This window comes from Bubalus kerabau, chromosome 1 (assembly GCF_029407905.1).
Source record: "Bubalus kerabau isolate K-KA32 ecotype Philippines breed swamp buffalo chromosome 1, PCC_UOA_SB_1v2, whole genome shotgun sequence".
NCBI lineage: Eukaryota > Metazoa > Chordata > Mammalia > Artiodactyla > Bovidae > Bubalus > Bubalus kerabau.
Window position 1 is genome coordinate 113,395,924 of NC_073624.1, and position 23,150 is coordinate 113,419,073.

Genomic DNA, 23,150 nt, shown 5'->3' on the forward strand with positions numbered 1-23,150 from the left:
TTTTCCAGTGGTCATGTGTGGTTGTGAGAGTTGGACCATAAAGAAGGCTGAGCACTGAAGAATTGATGCTTTCAAATTGTCGTGCTGGAGGAGACTCTTAAGAGTCGCTTGGACAGCAAGGAGATCAAACCAGTCAATCCTACAGGAAATCAACCCTGAATATTCTTTGGAAGGACTAATGCTGAAGCTCCAATACTTTGGCCACCTGATGCAAAAAACCTAATCACTGGAAAAGACCCTGATGCTGGGAAAGATAGAGGTAGGAAGACAAGGGGACGACAGAGGATGAGATGTGGGATGGCATCACTGACTCAATGGGCATGAGTTTGAGCAAACTCCAGGAGATACTGAAGGACAGGAAAGCCTGGCGTGCTGCAGTCCATGGGGTCACACAGAGTCGGATGCTGCTTAGCGACTGAACAACAGCAACATACAAAGTGTTTAAAAGTTGGGCTAAGGTGTATGTGACAAGGATTGAGATAATTCACATAAAGATGACATGAAAATTTCCAGGCAGGAATGCTATGACTTTATTCTTGAAAATATTAAATATTTGGAAGCCATGAAATTAAAAGATGTTTACTCTCTGGAAGGAAAGTTATGACCAACCTAGATAGCATATTCAAAAGCAGAGACATTACTTTGTCAACAAAGGTCTGTCTAGTCAAGGCTATGGTTTTTCCTGTGGTCATGCATGGATGTGAGAGTTGGACCGTGAAGAAAGCTGAGTGCCAAAGAATTGATGCTTTTGAACTGTGGTGTTGGAGAAGACTCTTGAGAGTCCCTTGGACTGCAAGGAGATCCAACCAGTCCATTCTAAAGGAGATTGGTCCTGGGTGTTCTTTGGAATTCCTTCCAAAGATGGTAAAGCTGATGGTAAAGCTGAAACTCCAATACTTTGGCCACTTCATGCAGAGTTGACTCATTGGAGAAGACTCTGATGCTGGGAGGGAATGGGGGCAGGAGGAGAAGGGGATGACAGAGGATGAGATGGCTGGATGGCATCACTGACTCGATGGACATGAGTCTGAGTGAACTCCGGCAGTTGATGATGGACAGGGAGGCCTGGCGTGCTGCGATTCATGGGGTCGCAAAGAGTTGGACACGACTGAGCAAGTGAACTGACTGAAATTGAAAACTGGAAGATAGGCACTTAGTAATCATCTGGTTTTATAAGATGTAGCTCATGCATTTTCTCTCCCTCTTACTTTTTCTAACAGGTAGAGTTTTGAAATGGAAATCTAGGAGCATCATCGTCTTTCTTTGTGTGCTCAGTTGCTGAGTCGTGACTGACTCTTTTGCTACCCCAGGGACTGCAGCTCACTTGGCTCCTCTGTCCTTGGGATTGTCTCAGCAAGAATACTGGAGTGGATATCCATTTCCTCAGCCAGGGGATCTTCCCAGCCCAAGGATTGTACCCGCTTCACTGCAGGCAGATTCTTTACTGCTGAGCCACCAAGGGAGCCCAGGAGGATGGTCAGTGCCATGTTGCTTGCAGTGCCTCATAAAGGAATCATCCATTTTTGGCAGATTCATTGCTCTTTAAAAATTATTTTGGGAGTGACAAAAAAATTGAGAAATTCTACAGAGCTCAAAAATCTTCCATCTAGGGTGAGAATAAGGAGCTTTTCTTGCTTTGTAATACACAGGGGCTTAGAAAACTCTAAGCAGAAAAAGATACTTTGTTTTACAAAGAAATTTCTCTTTTAAGATGCAAGTATACCTCATTAAACACCCTCTGGACAATGTTTCATTGATCTTTGGCGCCTTAGGGATAGGTACAAGGCAGATGTCCAAATCCAAGTTCGTCATTATACCTGGTATCAGGAAAGGTGATGAAAGAGATGGAAGCAGTTACTTCCTCCTGCTGGAAACTAGTCAGGGGATGGAGTGGAACAGATTGCAAGAGGAGGAATAGAGAGCCTTGGAAACAAACATGGGAATCCTATGTGGGTCTGTCCCAGATGAATTTACAGCACAGAAAGACACCCAGGAAGCTGGGGGATGGCTAAGAGGGTTGAGCATAGGGATGGGTGTCGAATCTAGGCAGGCTGTGGCAGCCCTCTCTTTGCATCGTGTAGTGGTGGCCTTGGAGTTGAGACCATATGAATAAGAGAAAGTGAAAAGTGTCTGCAGAGCGGGTTGTGTGTGCAGACTGAAACAGCTTCCCTGTACAGGCCCTGTAACCGTGAGGCTTTGCAGTCAGACCAGGTCTGAAGTTCAGGCTCCCATTAGCTGCATGCCCTCGTGCTGTTCCGTTTCTCTGAGTTTCAGCTCTTTGTCTGTCATTTGGGGATACAGAGGGTACCACCCTAGCGTGTCATTGTGAGGAATAAACGAGTGAATGCACTTAACCCAGTGTCTGCCTCATATACCAATTCAATAGATGTAAGTTTAAACACAGTTAAGATAAGTTTGTGTTCTACCCCATCTTTCCAGGTAACAGAGCTTGGAAAATGCTGTCTGCCAAAAAGAAAAAGATATCATAATTTCTCTTAAAATTAGGCAATCCTACTGTGACACTTGGGTTCCATAGCCTTGATGTCATGTTCAAACGTGGCCTCAGTATAGACAAAGCATCAGTATGATGGTGCTTGGAGGGCCAATGACCTCAAAGTACACATATCTCCTCAGATTCTTAGTTAAACATTGATGTTGATTTTTTAAAAAGATTTATTTTAATCAAGCAAGCATTTCAAAGGCTGTTGTCTACATTCCCTCTTGGTGATGTAGGCAATCCAAGAATATGTTAAAAATCAAAACATACAACTCCAGACTCTTGACCTATTTAACTATTCTAATCTCACTCTGCTGCACTCAATATGCCAGCAAATTTGGAAAACTCAGCAGTGGCCACAGGACTGGAAAAGGTCAGTTTTCATTCCAATCCCAAAGAAAGGCAATGCCGAAGAATGCTCAAACTACCGCACAATTGCACTCATCTCACACGCTAGTAAAGTAATGCTCAAAATTCTCCAAGCCAGGCTTCAGCAATACATGAACTGTGAACTTCCAGATGTTCAAGCTGGTTTTAGAAAAGGCAGAGGAACCAGAGATCAAATTGCCAACATCCGCTGGATCATGGAAAAAGTAAGAGAGTTCCAGAAAAACATCTATTTCTTCTTTATTGACTATGCCAAAGCCTTTGACTGTGGATCACAATAAACTGTGGAAAATTCTGAAAGAGATGAGAATACCAGACCACCTGACCTGCCTCTTGAGAAACCTGTATGCAGGTCAGGCAGGAAATAACAGTTAGAACTGGACATGGAACAACAGACTGGTTCCAAATAGGAAAAGGAGTACGTCAAGGCTGTATATTGTCACCCTACTTCTTTAACTTATATGCAGAGTACATCATGAGAAACACTGGGCTGGAGGAAGCATAAGCTGGAATCAAGATTGCCAGGAGAAATATCAATAACCTCAGATATGCAGATGACACCACCCTTATGGTAGAAAGTGAAGAGGAACTCAAAAGCCTCTTGATGAAAGTGAAAGAGGAGAGTGAAAAAGTTGGCTTAAAACTCAACATTCAGAAAACGAAGATCATGGCATCTGGTCTCATCACTTCATGGGAAATAGATGGGGAAACAGTGGAAAGAGTGTCAGACTTTATCTTTTTGGGCTCCAAAATCACTGTAGATGGTGATTGTAGCCATGAAATTAAAAGATGCTTACTCCCTGGAAGGAAAGTTATGACCAACCTAGATAGCATATTAAAAAGCAGACATTACTTTGCCAACAAAGGTCTGTCTAGTCAAGGCTATGGTTTTTCCTGTGGTCATGTATGGATGTGAGAGTTGGACTGTGAAGAAAGCTGAGCGCTGAAGAATTGATGCTTTTGAACTGTGGTGTTGGAGAAGACTCTTGAGAGTCCCTTGGACTACAAGGAGATCCAACCAGTCCATTCTAAAGGAGATCAGTCCTGGGTGTTCTTTGGAAGGACTGATGCTGAAGCTGAAACTCCAATACTTTGGCTACCTCATGCGAAGAGTTGACTCATTGGAAAAGACTCTGATGCTGGGAGGGATTGGGGGCAGGAGGAGAAGGGGACGACAGAGGATGAGATGGCTGGATGGCATCACTGACTCGATGGACTTGAGTCTGAGTGAACTCCGGAAGTTGGTGATGGACAGGGAGGCCTGGTGTGCTGCGATTCATGGGGTCGCAAAGAGTTGGACACGACTGAGTGACTGAACTCAACTGAACTGAATCTCACTCTATTTTTACTATCTGACACTGAGATACAATTAAGAATAGACAATTCTGACACTTTGCTGGTTCCTAAAAAACAGTTACCCTCTGCTCTCTTTAAACACTAGCAAATAGAACTTAGGGAAGCACCTTGTCAGAATATTGATTTATACATGTAGAAGTAACATCTTACACTGAAGAGCAGTTGGCTACCTTTTGCTAAACACTCTCTTGCCATATTCCAGAGTGTTTGTGGGCTAGAAAATGATAAGACATGACTAGAAGTATTTTTCAAACAAAGAAAATTTTTTCCCTTTTAATAGAATTGTCTGTAGGGGCCTCATACTTCACTCACAAATCCTCATCTTTACACTCCAGTGTTATATGAAGTTCAGAAAATTGTTCTTGCATATAAACTAATTATGTTCCATACAAAAACAAAAATACTGATTTAGAAGGTACTTTTGGAAAGGATGTTGACAGGAGGGGCTAATTCTAGATGAAGGGCATCGTTTCTAAGAACCTTCTTCTCTAAGTGTTTTAAAGACTGACTGTCTGAGGCTGGGTTCCCTGTGCTGTGGGGCCTCCTCCTGCCTGATGCTCTCCTGCGTTTTCCAGGGTGGGTGCTTGCTGGCTCCTGGAGGGCAGGAAAGCACCCAGGAGCACCCTGACAGACACGCCTGGTTCACAACCTTGCTGTGTTCCATCTCAGGGAGAAAATAGTCGCATATTATTAGCAACTTGGGGGACATTTAATGTGGAGCAGAAAAGCAATCTAAATGGTTTATATGTTCCCTGAGTTCTCCTTCTGGGGAGAGAAGAGAGAAGATGAGGCTGGCAGGGGACAGCAAGTGCCAGGAGTTCTGTTTGCTGTAGACTGACAGACACCTCCCCTCAGTCTTCCCCAAAGCTGGGCTGCCATTCCTTTTTATATTCAGGCCCTTGAAGTCAGGAAAGGGTAGACAAGAGTGCTGAAAGAGACTGAGACTGTCAGTGGCCCCACAGAGAGAGGAAAAATACTCATGAAACTGTTAAATGGTACTGGAAACAATGAATATTTTCCCCCATAAAATGGAGCAAGTGATTTTCTACTTGATGTATCTGTTTACTTTAGGAATTTATTTGGCATCAGATAGACCTGGGTTTCAAAAATAACTTTTTCAAGGCCACATATTGCCAGATTATGTTGACAGGCAGTGTCTAGAATAGGCACCCATAAAGACAGAAAGTAGATGGATGGTGGCCTACGGATGAGGGTGGGGAATGGGAGTGATTACAAATGAGCACTGGGTGATGGAAATGTTCTATAATTAGGTTCTGACAGTTGGACATTTCTATAAATTTTCTAAAACTGATTGGAAAAAACCAAGAAAAATAAATTTCAAACACATAACTACCTATCATTTTACATTTTTCAACTGCATTTTACATATAAGGAAATGAGGCTCAGAGAGCTGATGGGACTCGGAGCCCAACTTCTGTCCCATTTGATCCCTACCGCATGCTTCCCTGGTGGCTCAGATGGTAAAGAATCTGCCTGCAAGGAGGGAGACCTGGGCTTGATCTCTGGGTTGGGAAGGTCCCCTGGAGAAGGGAATGGTAGCCCACTCTAGTATGCCTGCCTGGAGAATCCGATGGACAGAGGAGCTTGGAGGGCTACTGTCCGTGGGGGTCATAAAGAGTCGGACACGACTGAGTGACTAACATGTTCTCCTAAGAGCTAACTACTGTGGTGTGCAAAAGTAGTTGACATGTTCCTTACTTACAAGGAGCTTATTTTCCCATAGACAACAAAAATGGGTAAGCAAGGCATCTTTTTACATAACAGCGCTACGTGGCTCACACTTAGAGAACAGGGATGTGTGTGATGAGGTGCCAATCATACGGTACAGCAGAGAGATAGACTGTGGGGTTAAAGATCAAAGTGATGCTGAGCATTATCAGGACACCTGGTGGAGAGGAGGAGAAAACACTTGAATGCCACACAGTATCACAGTACATCCCTGTATAGGCACCAAGATACCTCCGGGGCTTTTAGATGGTAAAAAATGTTCTGCACCTTGATTGAAGAGGTGCTTATCCTGGTATGTACAGCTGTGAAGACACATTGAACTGTATACTTATTATCTGCATCTCATTCTATGTCAAGTTCTACCTCAATTTAAAAAGGTGTGATGTTGCTACAAAAGACGCAGAAAAGAGCACAGAAAAGGCTGGAGGAATCTCTGAGAAGCAACCATAGGAAGACAGACTGGAAAAGGGATTGGGTAGTCCTCATATTTAGAACACAGTTCTTGTGTCAGGAGACGGAAGCTTCAAGCTTCTCACCCTACAGGAGAGAAGACTAGTGGAAAATGGCTTTGGAATCAGAAAAACAAGTGTCTTGAGTCCTGAGTTCTCACTGGCTAGCCATGTGGCCTGAGTCTGGCTTCCTCTATCCAAAGGGGTCTTAGCGTTGACCTTACACTGAGGTGTGGTGCTGACGAGTGGGATCTTGGAGAAGAATGCTCTGGTTTAAAGGGAGACTGGAAAATTTTGAGGAAATATCCCTTAACTTTGGAAATAGTAGTGGGAGAAAATTCACAGCATACCTCAGTTCTGTTTCAGATGGGGCCCCAGGCTAACCTAGATACTATGCTTCCATGTAGAGGGTTTCAGCACCCGAAACATTTTCTTTTTTTAAAAGCAGCTTTATTGAGGTAGAATTCATACACTAGAAAATTTACCTTTTTGAAGTATACAACTGAGTGGATTTTTAGTACATTCAGAGTTGGGTAACCATCACCACTAATTTAAGAACATTTTCATCACCCCACAAAGAAACTCATAGCCATTAGCTATCATTCCTCACTCCTCCTTGCCTGCTCTCCGCCTGCAGCTCTGAGCCGTAGGCAACCATTAATCTGCTTTCTGTCTGTGTGGATTTGCCTATGCTGGTTTATCCATGTGTGGCACGTGTTAGTACTACATTCCTTATTTATGGCTGAATAATATTCTGTTATATGACTGCAGCATATATTGTCCAATTATTCACCAGTTGAAAGAAATTTGAGTTCTTTCCACTTTCTGGCATTGGTGAAAGTCCGGCTACGGACCTTCTTGTACAATTATTTTCTGTGTGGATATGTGTCTCTACTTTGCAGGGCAGGTGTATACCTAGGAATAGAATTGCTAGGTCATATGAGTCCTCTCTATTGAACATATTGAGAAACTGTTAAACTGCTTCCCAAAGTGGCTAAACCCCTCAGAGATTGGTGTGTGAGGGTTTAATGGGATGTGTCTTTCAATTTCATCACATCTTTGCTGACACTTGTTACTGGCAGTCCTTTTGATTTTTAGTAGATCCTGAATGTTGAGTTCTGTTTTGTGGTGTTTAGTAGATCCTGAACGTTGAGTTCTGTTTTGTGGTGTTAGAGCATAGACGTATGTGCTATGGCTTACCTACTCATATGTGCTAGGGCTTATCTTGGATTGGCCTTTGTGATGTCTCCTAGTATCTAAGGTCTCCCACATGGGAGCTAACCTTGGATATCTTGTCTTTGATCAAAGCTGTATGACAATATTCTCTAAACTGTTGCGCTGTCTCAGTCTCCTCACAAAAGAAAGAATAGAAGTCTAGTGGCCAGAGCAGTGCTTTTTCAGTGGCAAGGAGATAAGGGCTCTAATCAGTGTTTTCCATAATTTAAAAAGCCTAGTATTTATTGAGAGTTTATTAGGTGCCAAGTATTGATTAGGTGCTTTACATGATTTATTATTACTATTATTTTTGGCCATGCCACTCAACATGTGGCAGCTTAGTTCCCTGACTAGGGGTCAAATCTGTGTCTTGAGCATTGGAAATGCAGAGTCTTAATCACTGGACCAGAAGGGAGGTCCCTTTACATGAGTTATCTTTAGAGTGTATGACAACTCATGGAGGTGGGTAATATTAATCCCATTTTATAGAAGGGTTAAGTAACAAGCCTAAGGACACACCGAGAGTAAGTGGAGTCATGGGGGGATACACACTGGCTGTGTCCAGGGCTAGAGCTTTTATCTACTTGAGGGGCAGTCTCGTCATTAAATTGCAATCTACTATGCTTAATGGGCCTGTTTATCTTCAGCATTGTTTTTCTAGAAGCTTGTACAGTCCCTAGCTCACAAAAGAGGTTTAATAAATATATGTTGAAAGAATGAAGGAACAAAAGTAATTTGCAGTACGTAAGGCCTCCTCTGGTTCATAATTGGAAAGAACCTTTAGCCACATGTACAGCAAGCAGATTTGCGTGTGTGTCTGCATGCTCCCTCTCTCATTCTTTAATTATTTAAGTTCTTGTTTATCAGCAAGTCCTCATTCTTCTCCCTTATTCTGTAGTACAAATAGTACAGCTAAACTGCTGACATTTCATCTAATTGCAGAGTAACAGATTGTAATGGATTAAAGATTTCACAATATAAACATTTGGCCTGCTCAAAGCAAGGTAGGAGTAAAACAGAAGGTGAAAACATGTAATTTGAAGATGTCACAAACAAGATAATAAAAAAAAATTGTTCCAAAGCGTGTGATGAACTCACTAGAAAAGGTGATACTGTAAAAGATCCAGTGGGATTGGAGGACAGGAGAGAACAAGACATTCTCTTGCATTGATGACACGGCTTCCCACTCAAAGTCCTCTTTGCTGTTTCAATAATAAAACAACCAGGGATAGGAAAGATGGCGCTTGTCTGTATCATTTTTCTCATTCTTCTTTTTTTCTATTTGTTCCTGTTTCAACTCCCATTCCTCACTTTCTGCTCCTCCCATCTATATTCATGAAATCCATGCTTCTGAACCACTTGGTTTTATTTAAAATTCTACTGAAAACTCTCACTCTTTATTCTTAGGAAAAAATCAAAAACAAAACTAACACCTACACTAGTTTCTATTAAAACAGATTTCCTTGGCACTAAATGTATCCAGAACTCCTATCTCTTGATGATTTTTCCCATAGTGAGGGAGCATATAATGATGTTATAATGGACATGAACTTGGGCAAACCTCAGGAGATGGTGAAGGACAGAGGCCTGGTGTGTTGCAGTCCATGGGGTCGCAAAGAGTTGGACACAACTAGGTGACTGAACAACAACAACAACAACAACAAGGATATTAGTGGCTCAAGGCATTTTGGTCAGAGTCAGAATAGAAATCTCACACGGATATCCACTTCCTTACTTTACCACAGTAACTTGAACTGTTTTACTCAGTTGGATCGTCACCTTATAAGCTGTACTTGGAGACAACTTATGACCATTTCAATTGAAGTTACCTTTTAAAGACAGGCCAGAGGACAGAGAGAGGACAGAGAAGAGAGAAGGGCAGAGAGGACAGAGAGAAGACTGTACTGTATACTGAGAAAGACTTTTGGAGAGAGGGGCTAGAATTCAAAATACATAGGTACCATATAGACGGTACAACTGGAATAATTGCATGTCCTTCCAAGATGACTTCCTTGAAGGTGGCATGAATCATGATGCATGTTTGCAAAAGAAAATTTTTATTTTAATTTGGCCACCAATTCACTTGAAAATACTTAGCACGTTGCATGTTTCAGGCACAGTGCCAGGCACTGGGCATAAGAAGATAAGATTGGTAATATCCTTGGACTCACTGAGTAGCAGTATGGTGGAGTAGAGAGAACATGGTTCGGGAGTCGAAAGTGGGTCTGTTCTGGGGCTTATTCTCTGAGAGGCACTGGACCATTACGTTTTCTGATATGTGAAATAGGGATAGGAAGAATTACCCCACAGGACCTCACCAAGGACAACCTGAGCTAATGTGAAAAAGGCACTTAGTAGAGTGCTTTGGCATTGAGGTGGGCCTGGCTTCCATATTCCAATTCTTATCCTGGGAAAGAACAAGTTTTACAAGCTTTACTTAGTGTCCCGAGTTTTAGGTTGATTAGTCTGATATTGTAAGGGGCAAACCAACACTGAGCTACTACATTCGATCTATTTCTCAGAACATCTGTTCAAGCTTTCACTCCATTCCTACCTGGGCCCGTCGCCGGCTGTCTCAGCTCTGTCAATCGGCTCTTAATCATCTCTTAACTGCCAGAGGCATTCTTAGTTTCTTCCTGCCTATTCAAATGCTGCTCAGTTTTAAAGACTAGCTCACTTTTTTCAACTCTTCCACGCATCCTCCCTGCCCATGCCTTTTCTTTGTGCTGAGAACTTGTGGTCCATTTTAATTTATACCTTGAATTTGGCGCTTTGTGAAGCTCCTTTTGTTCATTTGCATTATGAAATTTTACTATTATTCTTGACCATTTCTCATATGTGAATCTTAATCTTCCATTTTATGGACTTTACAGTGATAATTTCACAGGTGATATAATTTTGAATAAATGAATGGGAATTTATATTCTGTTTAGTGAAGAATTTTTTTAATGGAAAGAAAAATCCCTCTGATTTCATTAAATTCATTAGCACTCATGAGTGAGTAATAGCATCTTTTATTAATGAGTCCCTTTGAACTTTAGGGCTTTGTATCCTGGGAAAGAATTCATGCTAAGTATTTGAAAATATAATGAAGAAGAAACAAAAATGCCATAGCTATTTACTGTTTTTTTTCTTTTGCTGTGTTACCTTTGCAGTGTATTATAATATTTGAGAGAGAACATATATATGTAGATTTTAATCAGTCAAATGCTGTGAAAGAAAATTGACCAAATGTTAAAATTCCAAAATACACAGGATAAAACTTAGGAAAACTAATTTATATCAGTTTGGTTTTGATTTTTTTGTTTGTGTGTTTTTTTTTGTTTGTTTTGTTTTGTTTTGCATTTAAATTGAATTTATAGCTACACTTCTAGGCTAAAGAGACTGAGAGACACTGTTTAAAGAAAAAGGTATGGTGATGTAGAAAGAGTGTAGGCCTCAGACCCGTGTTAGAATTTTAGCTCTGGTATTGGTTGTATGACTTTGGACAAGCTACTTAGACTTTCCTAGGCTTCATTTTTGTTTTTCCCTCATTTTGTAGCCAGATTTAATATGCCAGTTTTGAAGAATGTTGTAAGAATGTTTTTTGTGGACATACAGTAGATTCTCAGTAAATAGTAGCTTTTATTAATATTGATGTTTATAACTTAGGTAGAGAAGTTAGGTAAGCTTTGAATAAGATGAGTCTTGGAAGCTTGGAAGCTGGGCTGGGGATCCAGTGCTCTGGCTAGACAACTGTTGAGGGCAGGGTGATGCAGAAGGTTATGGGGTGACAATGGGAAAACCACAGAAGGTCATTTTTCAAAATGCCCAGGGTCTCTTCCTCCACTTAATTCTCTAGAGTCTAAATTTATATTTTCTAGGGAACTGACAATTTTTAAAAAAGTTCCAACTAACATATGTCTCTTGCCATCTGTTCTACAAGGCCTGAGGCATTGGCTTCTGTAGTTGCTGACCTCTAACATCCCCTGAAAGGAACGCAGGTAGGAGATCAGGAATGAGGTGCTCTGTGCTCTGGGAAAACTGTCAGAACAAGGCCTTCACAGCATATTTTCAGAAAATCTTATGAACCCACATTCTTACATCTTCCCGTACTTAAAGCATGAAAACCATGAAAGAAGATATGTGGACCATAAAGAAGGCTGAGTGCTGAAGAACTGATGCTTTCGAACTGTGGTGCTGGGGAAGACTCTTGAGAGTCCCTTGGACTTCAAGGAGATCCAATCAGTCAATCATGAAGGAAATCAGTTCTGAATATTCATTGGAAGGACTGCTATTGAAGCTGAGGCTCCAGTACTTTGGCCACCTGATGGGAAGAGCTGACTCATTGGAAGAGACCCTGATGCTGGGAAAGACTGAGGGCAGGAGGAGAAGGGGACGACAGAGAATGAGATGGCTGGATGGCATCACTGACTCAAGGGACATGAGTTTGAGCAATCAGGGAGATAGTGAAGGACAGAGAAGCCTGGCATGCTGCAGTCCATGGGGCTGCGAAGAGTTGAACACGAATTAGTGACTGAAAAACAACAAGGTATCTGTCTTTCGTGGTTAGCAGCAACCTTCTACAGAGATGTATCTAATGGCACAGACCCCATTCACCAAAATCACATATATACTAACCTCTCCCCTTAAGTCTCCCACCCCAGAGTTCCTCAGAGCTCTCTGAGAGGCTGGCTCTGGGGCTATAGTCCTCAGTAAATCCCCCAATAAAATTGAAACTCACAGTTCTCACACTTTTATTTCTATTGACAAATGATATCAAATTTTCATTTGGAATCTCAGTGAAGTGAGAATTTAGTTTCATCCATTTTGTGCCTGAAAAGTCTTTTTAACTAGAAAGGCAATCAAATTACAGTCCTACACACTAGAGGGATATTTCAAGTTATCTGCTCTTTCCTATGATGATTTTAGAAACCACATCATGAAGCTTGACAATAATTATTATGCATAGCAACACAGTTATAATTGGTGATTACAATTCTGACTAAACTAAGAGGCAAATAAACCACAGCTATGGCCAAAGACATTTCAAAAGTCAAATGCAACTCTACCTCTATGCTAATTTAAAGGGAAAGTATTACGTTGTATGTACCACAAGTGGACACAGAGATACTAAGTACACTAAAATATGGTCTAAATATAACATATTAAGTTATAAATTTGACTGGACACAAATAATCTAGATACAATAAACATAGATTTTGTTCATATTCTTGGACTTCTCCTTGGAATGGATTCCTTCCCAATTCCCTCTGAGTAAATTTCCATGTTGCTAGCAGAGACTTAAATCAGAACTTTAACTAAATCTTAGCCTTAAAAGTTAAATTAAGCTAAGCCACAAGCTCTCCATGCATCATGGAAACTGGATAAAAAGGTTATAGGAAAAAAAAGTTATATAGAGAAAGGAGATTCTGAATAAGACTTTAGCTCCATCCTTCCCAAAAATTAGTGAGAGAAAGCCATTATTTTCATGGCCATCAACAAAACAATAAGAATGATTTTGCTAAGTTTCTATTCTGCCTGCCTTTGATAGAAAATGATCCAAAAAGCGAAAGGATACTAAATCATTCTCATCATTTGGTACTAAGATATTTTGTTGACAGGTTTTCAGAATAGTTTAGACTTCATTTGTAACATAAGATAGTTATTACAACATGGACTTTAAAATTAGAGTTCTGAAATATCTCTCATGGTATAATAAACTCCTCTGCCTCATTCATTCATTTAAAATTACACCTACTGTGTGCTTGCCTCTGTGATCAAACTTGGTTTCACAGTTGGGAACAACAGACATGGTTGTTTACAATTCAGTGGGGAAAGACAATGAATAAGTAAATGTATACAAATAAGTACACCTTCCTGGAATGTTATGGGTCAAAATGAGTATCTTTGTGGCCTTTCTGTGATAGATTGTGAGTGACAAGGAAGATTCTTCCTGGCTTTCATATTAAAGTTCCTGCAATTAATCTTTTATAAGAATTTCTGCTCAGGGCATTGATGTGTTGTGCAGGCATTCTTGGAGGGCGTAAGGTACTATCTGACTGCGAAGTATACTTAGAAACAGCATGATCCTTAGGCAAAAGAGATGCTTAAGGAATAATGACCTGAACCCATTTCAAAGGAATATCAAGTAATTTGTATAAGCTTAAAAAAAAGCTTGGCTTTTTGATTGAATCTGTAATCTCGAAATGCTTTTTTGTTAAGTAAATGTTTTTCTAATTAGGCTTAAAAATGTGAAATTTTCTTGCAAAATTGATTTTCTATTAAGGCACTAAAGTAGTTTCTCTTTCCTTCTGCTTGGGTACTAATTAAATTATGTCCCAACTTGTTTTAATTCAGCAATCAATTTTTTTTCCATTTGTACTAGATTACAGAATCTCATTTAAAAATCACTCTTTAAAGAATTCTACACAAAGCAGAGGTGACGAACATCCTCTAATGGAGACAAAATTGTACTGGTCAAGTTATGAGACAGTCTCCTTCAAAAACAAAGGGATCTAGTTGCATTCTGCTGGTATCTTATGCCATTTTTAGGGGTTAAAAAGCAGTAGTGGAAGGCATGGGCTTCCCAGGTGGTACTAGTGGTAAAGGACCTGCCTGCTGATGGAGGAGATGTAAGAGACTGGTTCTATCCCTGGGAAGGGCAAATGCCCTGGAGGAGAATCCCCTCCAGTATTCTTTCCTGGAGAATCCCATGGAGGGAGCCTGGTGGCCTATGGCCCAAAGGGTCACAAAAAGTCAGACATGACTGCAGCGACTCAGCATGCACACATGCAGTGGAAGGCACAGGGATAAAAAACTAGGAGTACATGCTAAAATAAGGAGTCTAAATGCCTTGAAGATGTCCCTGATGCTGGGGTACAGGACTGATACAGTTTTTACAATAATCATGAATAAACGGAGAAGGCAATGGCACCCCACTCCAGTACTCTTGCCTGGACAATCCCATGGACGGAGGAGCCTTGTAGGCTGCAGTCCATGGGGTCGCTAGGAGTCAGACACGACTGAGCGACTTCCCTTTCACTTTTCACTTTCATGCATTGGAGAAGGAAATGGCAACCCACTCCAGGGTTCTTGCCTGGAGAATCCCAGGGATGGGGGAGCCTGGTGGGCTGCCATCTATGGGGTGGCACAGAGTTGGACACGACTGAAGCGACTCAGCAGCATGAATACAATTTATTAAAAAAAGAAAATGGAATCATAAGCTATTGATCATAACATTTGAAGTAATTAAGTGAAAATGCTAAATGAATGGGTTTTTCCAAATGTTGTAAGGTTGGCTTCAGGTTTGACTTGTGGGTGGCATAAATAAATATTTCTCAAATGATTAGAATGAAAAAAATTTTCAAATTCATCAGGCAGTCAGAGGCTATACATGTTAGAAACCTTTTGCAAATGGAAGAACTGTATATACTGATTATAAAGGATGATTTTTGAGGCCTTAACTTGAGAAGGGGGAAAATTGAGACAATGGTTTTATGTGTGTCTCTTGAAACTCAAAGGATTTCTGTTTTAAAGAGACAAAAAGAAGAGAAAGGCTTAGCTGTCTTGCAAGGTCAGATTCCCTTTTTATCTGTGGGAGGTGGGAGAGTGGGTGATCAGTCAAAAAAAAAAAAAAAGGCAAGTGAGCCTAAACTACTAGTAAGGGGACTTGGATCATGTTAATTAGAGAAATGTTAATCAAGTCGGAATGGAAACTTTAGCAGAGAGGTTTTCTCCAGGGGCTAGAATCTTAACAATGGGAGTTGTGTGCATGTTGAGGCTCTTCTGGCATAATTCACCTTTGCAACAACCCCTGTGCTTCAAACATGTGCTTAGTAACTTTCAGATTTTTTCCATTTTTTCCCCCAAATTGCTTACACATTTAATTGCTTACTAAAATAACACATTAATTTTTTCACTTACATAATGAACACGTACTTCTTTAATTTACATAATTGCTTCATCATCTTATGACTTTTACTTTCAACAACAAAAGCCTACCCCCTTCTATCTCAGGGCTAGATCCTACTGGGTTATAATTAACCCATTTAAATTCAAGTCTCTCCTTGAACAGACTATTATGAACAGCAGTTCAGTTTCTATTCAATAGATACCAAATCTGTTTCTTGAATTCCTTTTTCTGTCTCTCTTTGGTGTCTTTCACTCATTATGATATTAAAAAATAAGATTTAATACTTTAGAGGAAAGCAAAACAAAAAATCTTAAACAAAATTGCTCATATAAAATGCAAAAAAATTTGTTTGAAACCATGAGAACTAAAGTTAATCTAAGACTTCCATTTATTCATCCTACTTTACTTTTCTCTAAATAATGAACAGTAACATGAAAAGAGAGCACATATCAATGAGAATAAGTGATTCTTTACACATAAAATGTAATTGGAATCTTATTTCATTTATTAAGAGAAAGTTTATATCTGAATCTAGTCATCCAGAGATACTCTGTAAGCTAGATATCTGCTTTATAAGGTTTCCTATATAATGAGAAAAGGAAACAGTCACTCAACTGAAAACCAAAAATCATTATTCCCAAAGAGGAAAGACTCCAGAGCTTAAAAATACAGCTGTAGAATTATTTCCCATTAAAAACCTCCAGAGATATTCAATACGTACAGTGGCAGTGAGAAAAAGAATAGAGAAATACATATAGAGGAAAGCTGCTGCTGCTGCTAAGTTGCTCAGTCGTGTCTGACTCCTAGCAACCCCATGGACTGCAGCCTACCAGGCTCCTGCATCCATGGGATTTTCCAGGCCAGAGTACTGGAGTGGGGTGACATTGCCTCCTCTGATAGAGGAAAGAGTGGAGAACAAATAGGGAGATGAAAGCTTAAGAAGGAAAGGACACCAAAAAGATTGGGTAGGAAGAAAAAATGGGAGATCGCTTGCTTACTGAACATATCAAATATCAGGCCCCATGCTAGCCACGTTATACTCTATCCTACTTAATCTATAAGACAATGTTAGACCACTTTCTAGGTTAAAAAAATACTGAACTTGAGAGCACATAAGTGACTTGTCTAAGGATTCGGATCTAGGAAATGTATCGATCAGGATTGAAACCTAGGAGTGTTTGATCTTAAAGGCAAAACTTTTACAGAATTTAGTCTAGCTAGCAATAAGCAAGGCACAGATTAAAATGAGGGAGGAAAATGAGACAACACCGAACTCCATGAAAGCAGGAACGGTATCCACCCTTTTCACTTTTTTTTTTTTTAAACACTTGGCATAGTCCCAGGAATACAGCAGTACATAATAAACATCTTCATAATGAGTCATTTTGAATATGTTGAATGACAAAACCATCTTCTACAGGGAGAGAAGCCATTGGAGGAAAAAAGTTATGAAAGAAACAGAGAACAGGCAAGTCAAGGGTGAGAATAAAAATGTGATTCTTTTTGGGCAGTCTACCTAAAGTTGGAAATTTTAGAGTCAAACCTGTCAGCTTAGTGTCAAGTCTCAAACTCTGCCCATATTCAAGGAAAAAAGAAGATAATGGTTGAATGGCTTACATTTCCTAATTCACACAAAAATATTTACCAATTTTTCAGAGACCTGGTGGGGTATGGTCTTGGAATCCCATATCACTTGACATGACCAGGAAGAGGAAGAGACATGAGCCATGTACTCTGGACAGGAGACTTGTGAAGCACAAGTGGGTCACCTCTGGGACTCACCAAAAAGCCAACCAATAATCAATTAACAAAAACCTATCAGTTAATGAATACTAATGGCCCCATTTTAGCCCTGGCCACAAGGAATTTACATGAACCGTACGTGAACCATGAACTTCCAGATGTTCAAGCTGGATTTAGAAAAGGCAGAGGAACCAGAGATCAAATTGCCAACATGCACTGGATCATTGAAAAAGCAAGAGAGTTTCAGAAAAACATCTGTTTCTGCTTTATTGACTATGCCAAAGCCTTTGATTGTGTGGATCACAATAAACTGTGGAAAATTCTGAAAGAGATGGGAATACCAGACCACCTGACCTGCCTCTTGAGAAACCTATATGCAGGTCAGGAAGCAACAGTTAGAATTGGACATGGAACATCAGACTTGTTCCAAATCAGGAAAGGAGTATGTCAAGGCTGTATATTGTCACCTTGCTTATTTAACTTCTATGCAGAGTACATCATGAGAAACACTGGGCTGGAGGAAGCACAAGCTGGAATCAAGATCACTGGGAAAAATATCAATAACCTCAGATATGCAGATGACACCACCCTTATGGCAGAAAGTGAAGAGGAACTACAAAGCCTCTTGATGAAAGTGAAAGAGGAGAGTGAAAAAGTTGGCTTAAAACTCAGCATTCAGAAAACTTAAGATCATGGCATCTGGTCCCTTCACTTCATGGCAAATTGTTGGGGAAACAGTGGAAACAGTGACAGACTTTATTTTGGGGGGCTCCAAAATCACTGCAGATGTTGACTGCAGCCATGAAATTAAAAGACACTTGCTCCTTGGAAGAAAAGTTATGACCAACTTAGACAGCATATTTAAAAGCAGAGACATTACTTTGTCAACAAAAGTCCATCTAGTGAAAGCTATGGTTTTTCCAGTAGTCATGTATGGATGTGAGAGCTGGACTATAAAGAAAACTGAGCACCAAAGAATTGATGCTTTTGAACTGTGGTGTTGGAGAAGACTCTTGAGGGTCCCTTGGACTTCAAGGAGATCCAACCAGTCCATCCTAAAGGAAATCAGTCCTGAATATTCATTGGAAGGACTGATCCTAAAGCTGAAACTCCAATAGTTCAGCTACCTGATGCGAAGAACTGACTCATTGGAAAAAACTCTGCTGCTGGGAAAGATTGAAGGCAGGAGGAGAAGGGGACGACAGAGGATGAGAGGTTGGATGGCATCACCGACTAGATAGACATGAGTTTTAGTAAACTCTGGGAGCTGGTGATGGACAGGAGGACTGGCTTGTAGCAGTCCATGGGGTTGTAAAGAGTTGGACATGACTGAGCGACTGAACTGAACAAGGAATTTACACAAAGTCAAATATGCCAATAAAAGATAAAAATTCAATGAAACAGCTCACTAGTTTGTTAAATGATTAGAAACATTATGTCCAATTGAGTAAATGTCACATATATTGGATATTAAAATAGATATTGGTGTACTCATCTGGAAGAACAACTTATTAAAGTTATAAAACTTAAAAGCTCAATATTATCCTTGGGTGGTTCTATCCACAGTGGGGCTCAATGTATTTCAATATCCAGGAATCTAATTTTGACTAACTTCTTTAGGTAAGTTATGTATATTTCCTTTCAAAGAAAAAGCAGAACTTAATTTTGACTTCTTTTGTACAACCAAGAAATTATTTTAGAGCACTAATAAAATTCAATTTCAGAATGGTAGTAAACAAACTGTTCTAAAACCTTACTGAGTAATAATAATGGTCACAGAAAACCTTAGATTGAAAGGATTCCCAGGTTATGGTCTTGGCTGTTTCTCTGAAGGCTTGGCTTGCTTTCTGATTTCCCTGGTGGCCCCAAAGAGACCAAAGCTTACAAAATCCATGGGGTCTCGGGATCCTAAATGACAAACGCAGTTGAAATCCCTCGGGTAACTATAGACTATGTTAGGATCAAAAAAATGGTTGGGAAAGGAGTTGCTTTAGCAATTAAGGGAAGCTAAGAGTTGTTTGCTTTCCTGGTATTGGCCTGTTGAGACACTAGCAGAGAAAAACGCTAGTATTAGACTGGCACAGCATAATCATAGAGAAGTTTAAATGCACTAAGGATATTGATTTCCTGTTTTTAAATCACAGGAAAATCCTGGGCTAACCTATAAAACTGGGGAAAAACAATGTGAAGAATACTATAAAAATGAGTCATTTAAAAAATGGACTTAATATCTATCCACCTTTGTGAATTTTATTTGATGTTTTATTGTGCTCTGAAATTTTTAGGAGAAACAATGACCTGTGTGTGATATGCAGAAATAATCAACGAAAAAGTGCCATTTCATTTCTATTTAATAGCTACATAACCTATGTAGAAAACAAAATCTTTGTAGAAAAATACAAAGGATAAAATGACTTTTTCACTGTCTTTTTAAAGAAGCACATGTGTGTGTATGTGTGTCTGGCTCCAGGGAATGAAGACCTGCACAAATCTCTATTTTTCTTCAAATAAGATTCAGTAGACCTGCATACTTTTTAACGAGGTTATGCAATCCCCTGACCCTATTTTGCCAGCTGTCAGCAGCTGGAGGCCCACATTACTCACACCAGCCCAGCATCTCTCAGTAGGTTAGTCTGAGAGTAGCAACTGGCGAGTCCAGCTTGTCATATTAGAAATGCTAATGTTTTTCTTACCTCTTCCTTCTCTGCACTTTGCAGATCACGCCACTCCTCAGTTACGTGACCGAAATCCACCGTGTTCATGGGGACTTTAAATTCCCCAATGATGTCATGCTTAGAGAAGCGATCAAAATCATAGACGGCCATCACCAGAGTTTTGCCACCCAATTCCGAATACGGCACCTAAATAAAAAAGACCAGGATAAAATATCTGGTGACAAAAAAATGCTTAAAATGTGTTACTTTTTCATAGTGTTTAATTTTAATATTTATGTTGGATAAACAGAATAGGGAGAAAAGTAGTGCTTTTTTCCCCCTTAAATTGAATCATTTGACTAACTACTTGGGGCTTAAATTACTTGGGTGAAAGCGAGGGCTTACCATAGTGATTTATCACTTTCTCCCAAAGTTCTAGAAGCTGTTAGTGTTATTAATAATGGCTCCTGCTATTAGTCATGCTAGAAATATTTCAAGAGTAAAACAGGAATAAACCAAGCTGATTGCACTTGACTATATAAGGAACTTATTCTTGAAGAATGTTTTGTTGTTATTGTTAAGTTAGATTGTCAGGGGACAGCTTACTCAGGGGTAGTTATTTCAAAAGTTCTATTAACTCTTTGAGGCCATTTGGATGCCATATGAAGCAGCGCTTAATGAGAAGACATGCTAGGAGTCCGTAAGGATTGGAATGAAATTCACAAGGTGCCTCCCCTATTCCTTAAAATAATTTACTGATTGACAGGAGCTGACTAGAAAATTGATGTTTTGAATATCAGATTCATTATAATCTAGATCTTGAAGTTCATTCTTAGGAATGACACTCTTTAGGATGAGCAGGGAAAAAGGCCAAAAACTGATGAATTCTCCAGCTGTTCAAAAATATCTGGGACAGATGCTATGGGCTGGGGTGTTTATTAGTGACATTTTTAATATTCAGAGAAAGCAGGGCAATTCCAAGGAAGCTACACTTCAGTAACTGGGAAGAAATGCCTAATTAAGAAATTGTTTAGACTTGTATTGAAGGTTTCATCAATTTTCAGACACTTGTTATTATTTTATCAGTGTAAATGGTTGTCTTATGCTCCAGCAAACATTTCTCAATTAATTCCAAATATTAAGAAGGAAAGGAGAAGGAAGAATTTTTGACTGTATATATATAAGAAATTTTTTTTTTTTTCCAAAGAGCTTTTGTTTTCTATCATTTGTCATCTATTAGGAATTGGGTTAAAATACTATGATTAAAAACTAGGCATAACCCATTTTCCACTTTATTTATTTATTTATTTATTTTAATTTTATTTTATTTTTAAACTTTACATAATTGTATTAGTTTTGCCAAACATCAAAATGAATCCGCCACAGGTATACATGTGTTCCCCATCCTGAACCCTCCTCCCTCCCCATACCATCCCTCTGGGTCAAATGAAAAAGTAAACCCTTCCAAAGAGATAACTTTGAAAGAAAGAAATTAATTTTAGAGTGGAGAACTCTCATGAGTTCTCAATGGACTCTTGAGAACTGCATCTTATTTCTGAAATTTGTCTAGATTTGTTGGTGATTGTACAAAATGACATTAGTCAAAAGCCTGAGTTGGAGGTCAGACAGGTCCAAGACTGGGTTTCCCCCTCTTCCAGCTGAAGGGCCTGGGACAAGTAAATAAACCTAGAATGATGATGATAATGTCTATTTCACGGGAGCTGGTTGAAGCCAAATGAATACATGTAAAGCATTTAGCACAGTGCTGGCACACAGCAGGTACTTAATAAATATTTATTGTTTGAATGATAAGTAGCTCTTTCAAGCGGGCGTTTGTTGTGGAGAAAAGGAGCATTTCATTTGGGACATGTCAAGTTCATTTTCAGTGGATTTGAACTTAATTTTAAAGCCAATCTCCTTTAAACTATTTTGCTTCCATTTAAGATGCATAATCTACAAGGCCTAAAAGGAGAAACTGGCTAGTTCTCTAGAAACAGTGGTGTATTTTTTAAATGTATGAAAATATATTGTACTTTGGCTTGATTTATGATGTGATCAACTCTCCTAAAATGAAATGGAACCTGATTAAATTTTATAGGCAATTTCAAAATCTCCAGTGATTATAATTCTTGAAGTTATAGACATTACTACAAATTATTAGCAGTACACATTTTAAAAAAGAAATAGCATATAGATAACTTAAAACAAATCCCCACAATATTTCAAATAATTTAAGAATGTGCTGGCTAAACAGTGGCTAGAAGCTACTGACCTAAATTAGGATCCACACAGAGTCAAACAGAATGATTGTGGTTACCTTTTGCAATAGTTTTGTTTTGTTTTGTTTTCATTGTACGTTCTGTGGCATATTGATCCCAATGATTAGTTTTTCTTAAACTGAGTAGTTTCAGAATGTTTCTAAAGCTACTCTACATTAACTGTCTTGGTTTAGAAAAGTGTAGATTTTAAATAGGATTTCTGACAATACATGAGGTATTTTTCTTGTCTTACAAACTCAAATTTTAGAGTGAATAGAAAGTCAGTACTCTTAGAAGCAAGTTTCATGAGAATGACTCACACCTGAAGTTTCATCCATTTATTTAGGATGTTTGTTGACATGCAGTGTGTGCTATTGCTAAGGCTGGCTGGTAGATGAGTGATTCTGAGTCTGCCTGCTGGCATATTCACAGACATATTGTTTTAAGGAACGCATTAAAAAATTTCCTATGTTAAAGATACCAACCAAGAGACTGTTTTTATGCATGACTTCAGGTGGAGAACTACAGAGCTTGTACCTACGGAGATGCCTGAAGCCCGCCAGCTACCTTTTCCTGTTTATTCTGGGGCCAGAATTCCTCTTTGTTATTGTTTGTTAATTGAGGTGTCTCAACAAGATGAAGAACATCAGGGAAGAGCCAAGAGGAAAGGAAAAATGCTAGAGATGGAAAAAAAATATTTCTATTCTTTTTATTTATGGATTTAGAGTGTTTTCAAATACTCAAATTGGCCCTGTACACAAAGAATTTTGCAATGAGAGTAATACCTATTTGTATCATTTGAAATAATGTTGGATAGCTTACTTTATTCTGTGGTTGTGATTGGTTTTCAAAACTTGGAAACCTGGGAAAAGTCTATAATCTTTTGGCTTTATTTTAGAGAGGGGGAAACGTTCAGGTCCATGGACACACTGGAAACTGAACTCACTT

The 23,150-nt window shown here is 39.4% G+C and overlaps 1 protein-coding gene and 1 long non-coding RNA gene across 13 annotated transcripts in view; one reads left to right on the top strand and one right to left on the bottom strand.

The window, feature by feature from the left end:
- The window catches only part of SYT1 (synaptotagmin 1), a 230,662-nt gene that overhangs the window by 135,993 nt on the left and 71,519 nt on the right, over window positions 1–23,150 (bottom strand). For both annotated transcript variants that reach the window (XM_055587097.1, XM_055587092.1), the window contains exon 5: window positions 19,984–20,151. In XM_055587097.1, coding sequence (XP_055443072.1) covers window positions 19,984–20,151 — 168 coding nt within the window. The remainder of the gene's footprint in view (window positions 1–19,983; window positions 20,152–23,150) is intronic.
- Window positions 1–23,150, top strand: part of LOC129656425 (uncharacterized) — a 214,883-nt gene that overhangs the window by 83,488 nt on the left and 108,245 nt on the right. For 9 of the 11 annotated variants that reach the window (XR_008716353.1, XR_008716344.1, XR_008716348.1 and 6 more), the window contains exon 2: window positions 1,221–1,476. The exons of the other annotated variants lie outside the window; for them this stretch is intronic. This is a non-coding gene — a long non-coding RNA (uncharacterized LOC129656425). The remainder of the gene's footprint in view (window positions 1–1,220; window positions 1,477–23,150) is intronic. 11 annotated transcript variants of the gene reach the window in all.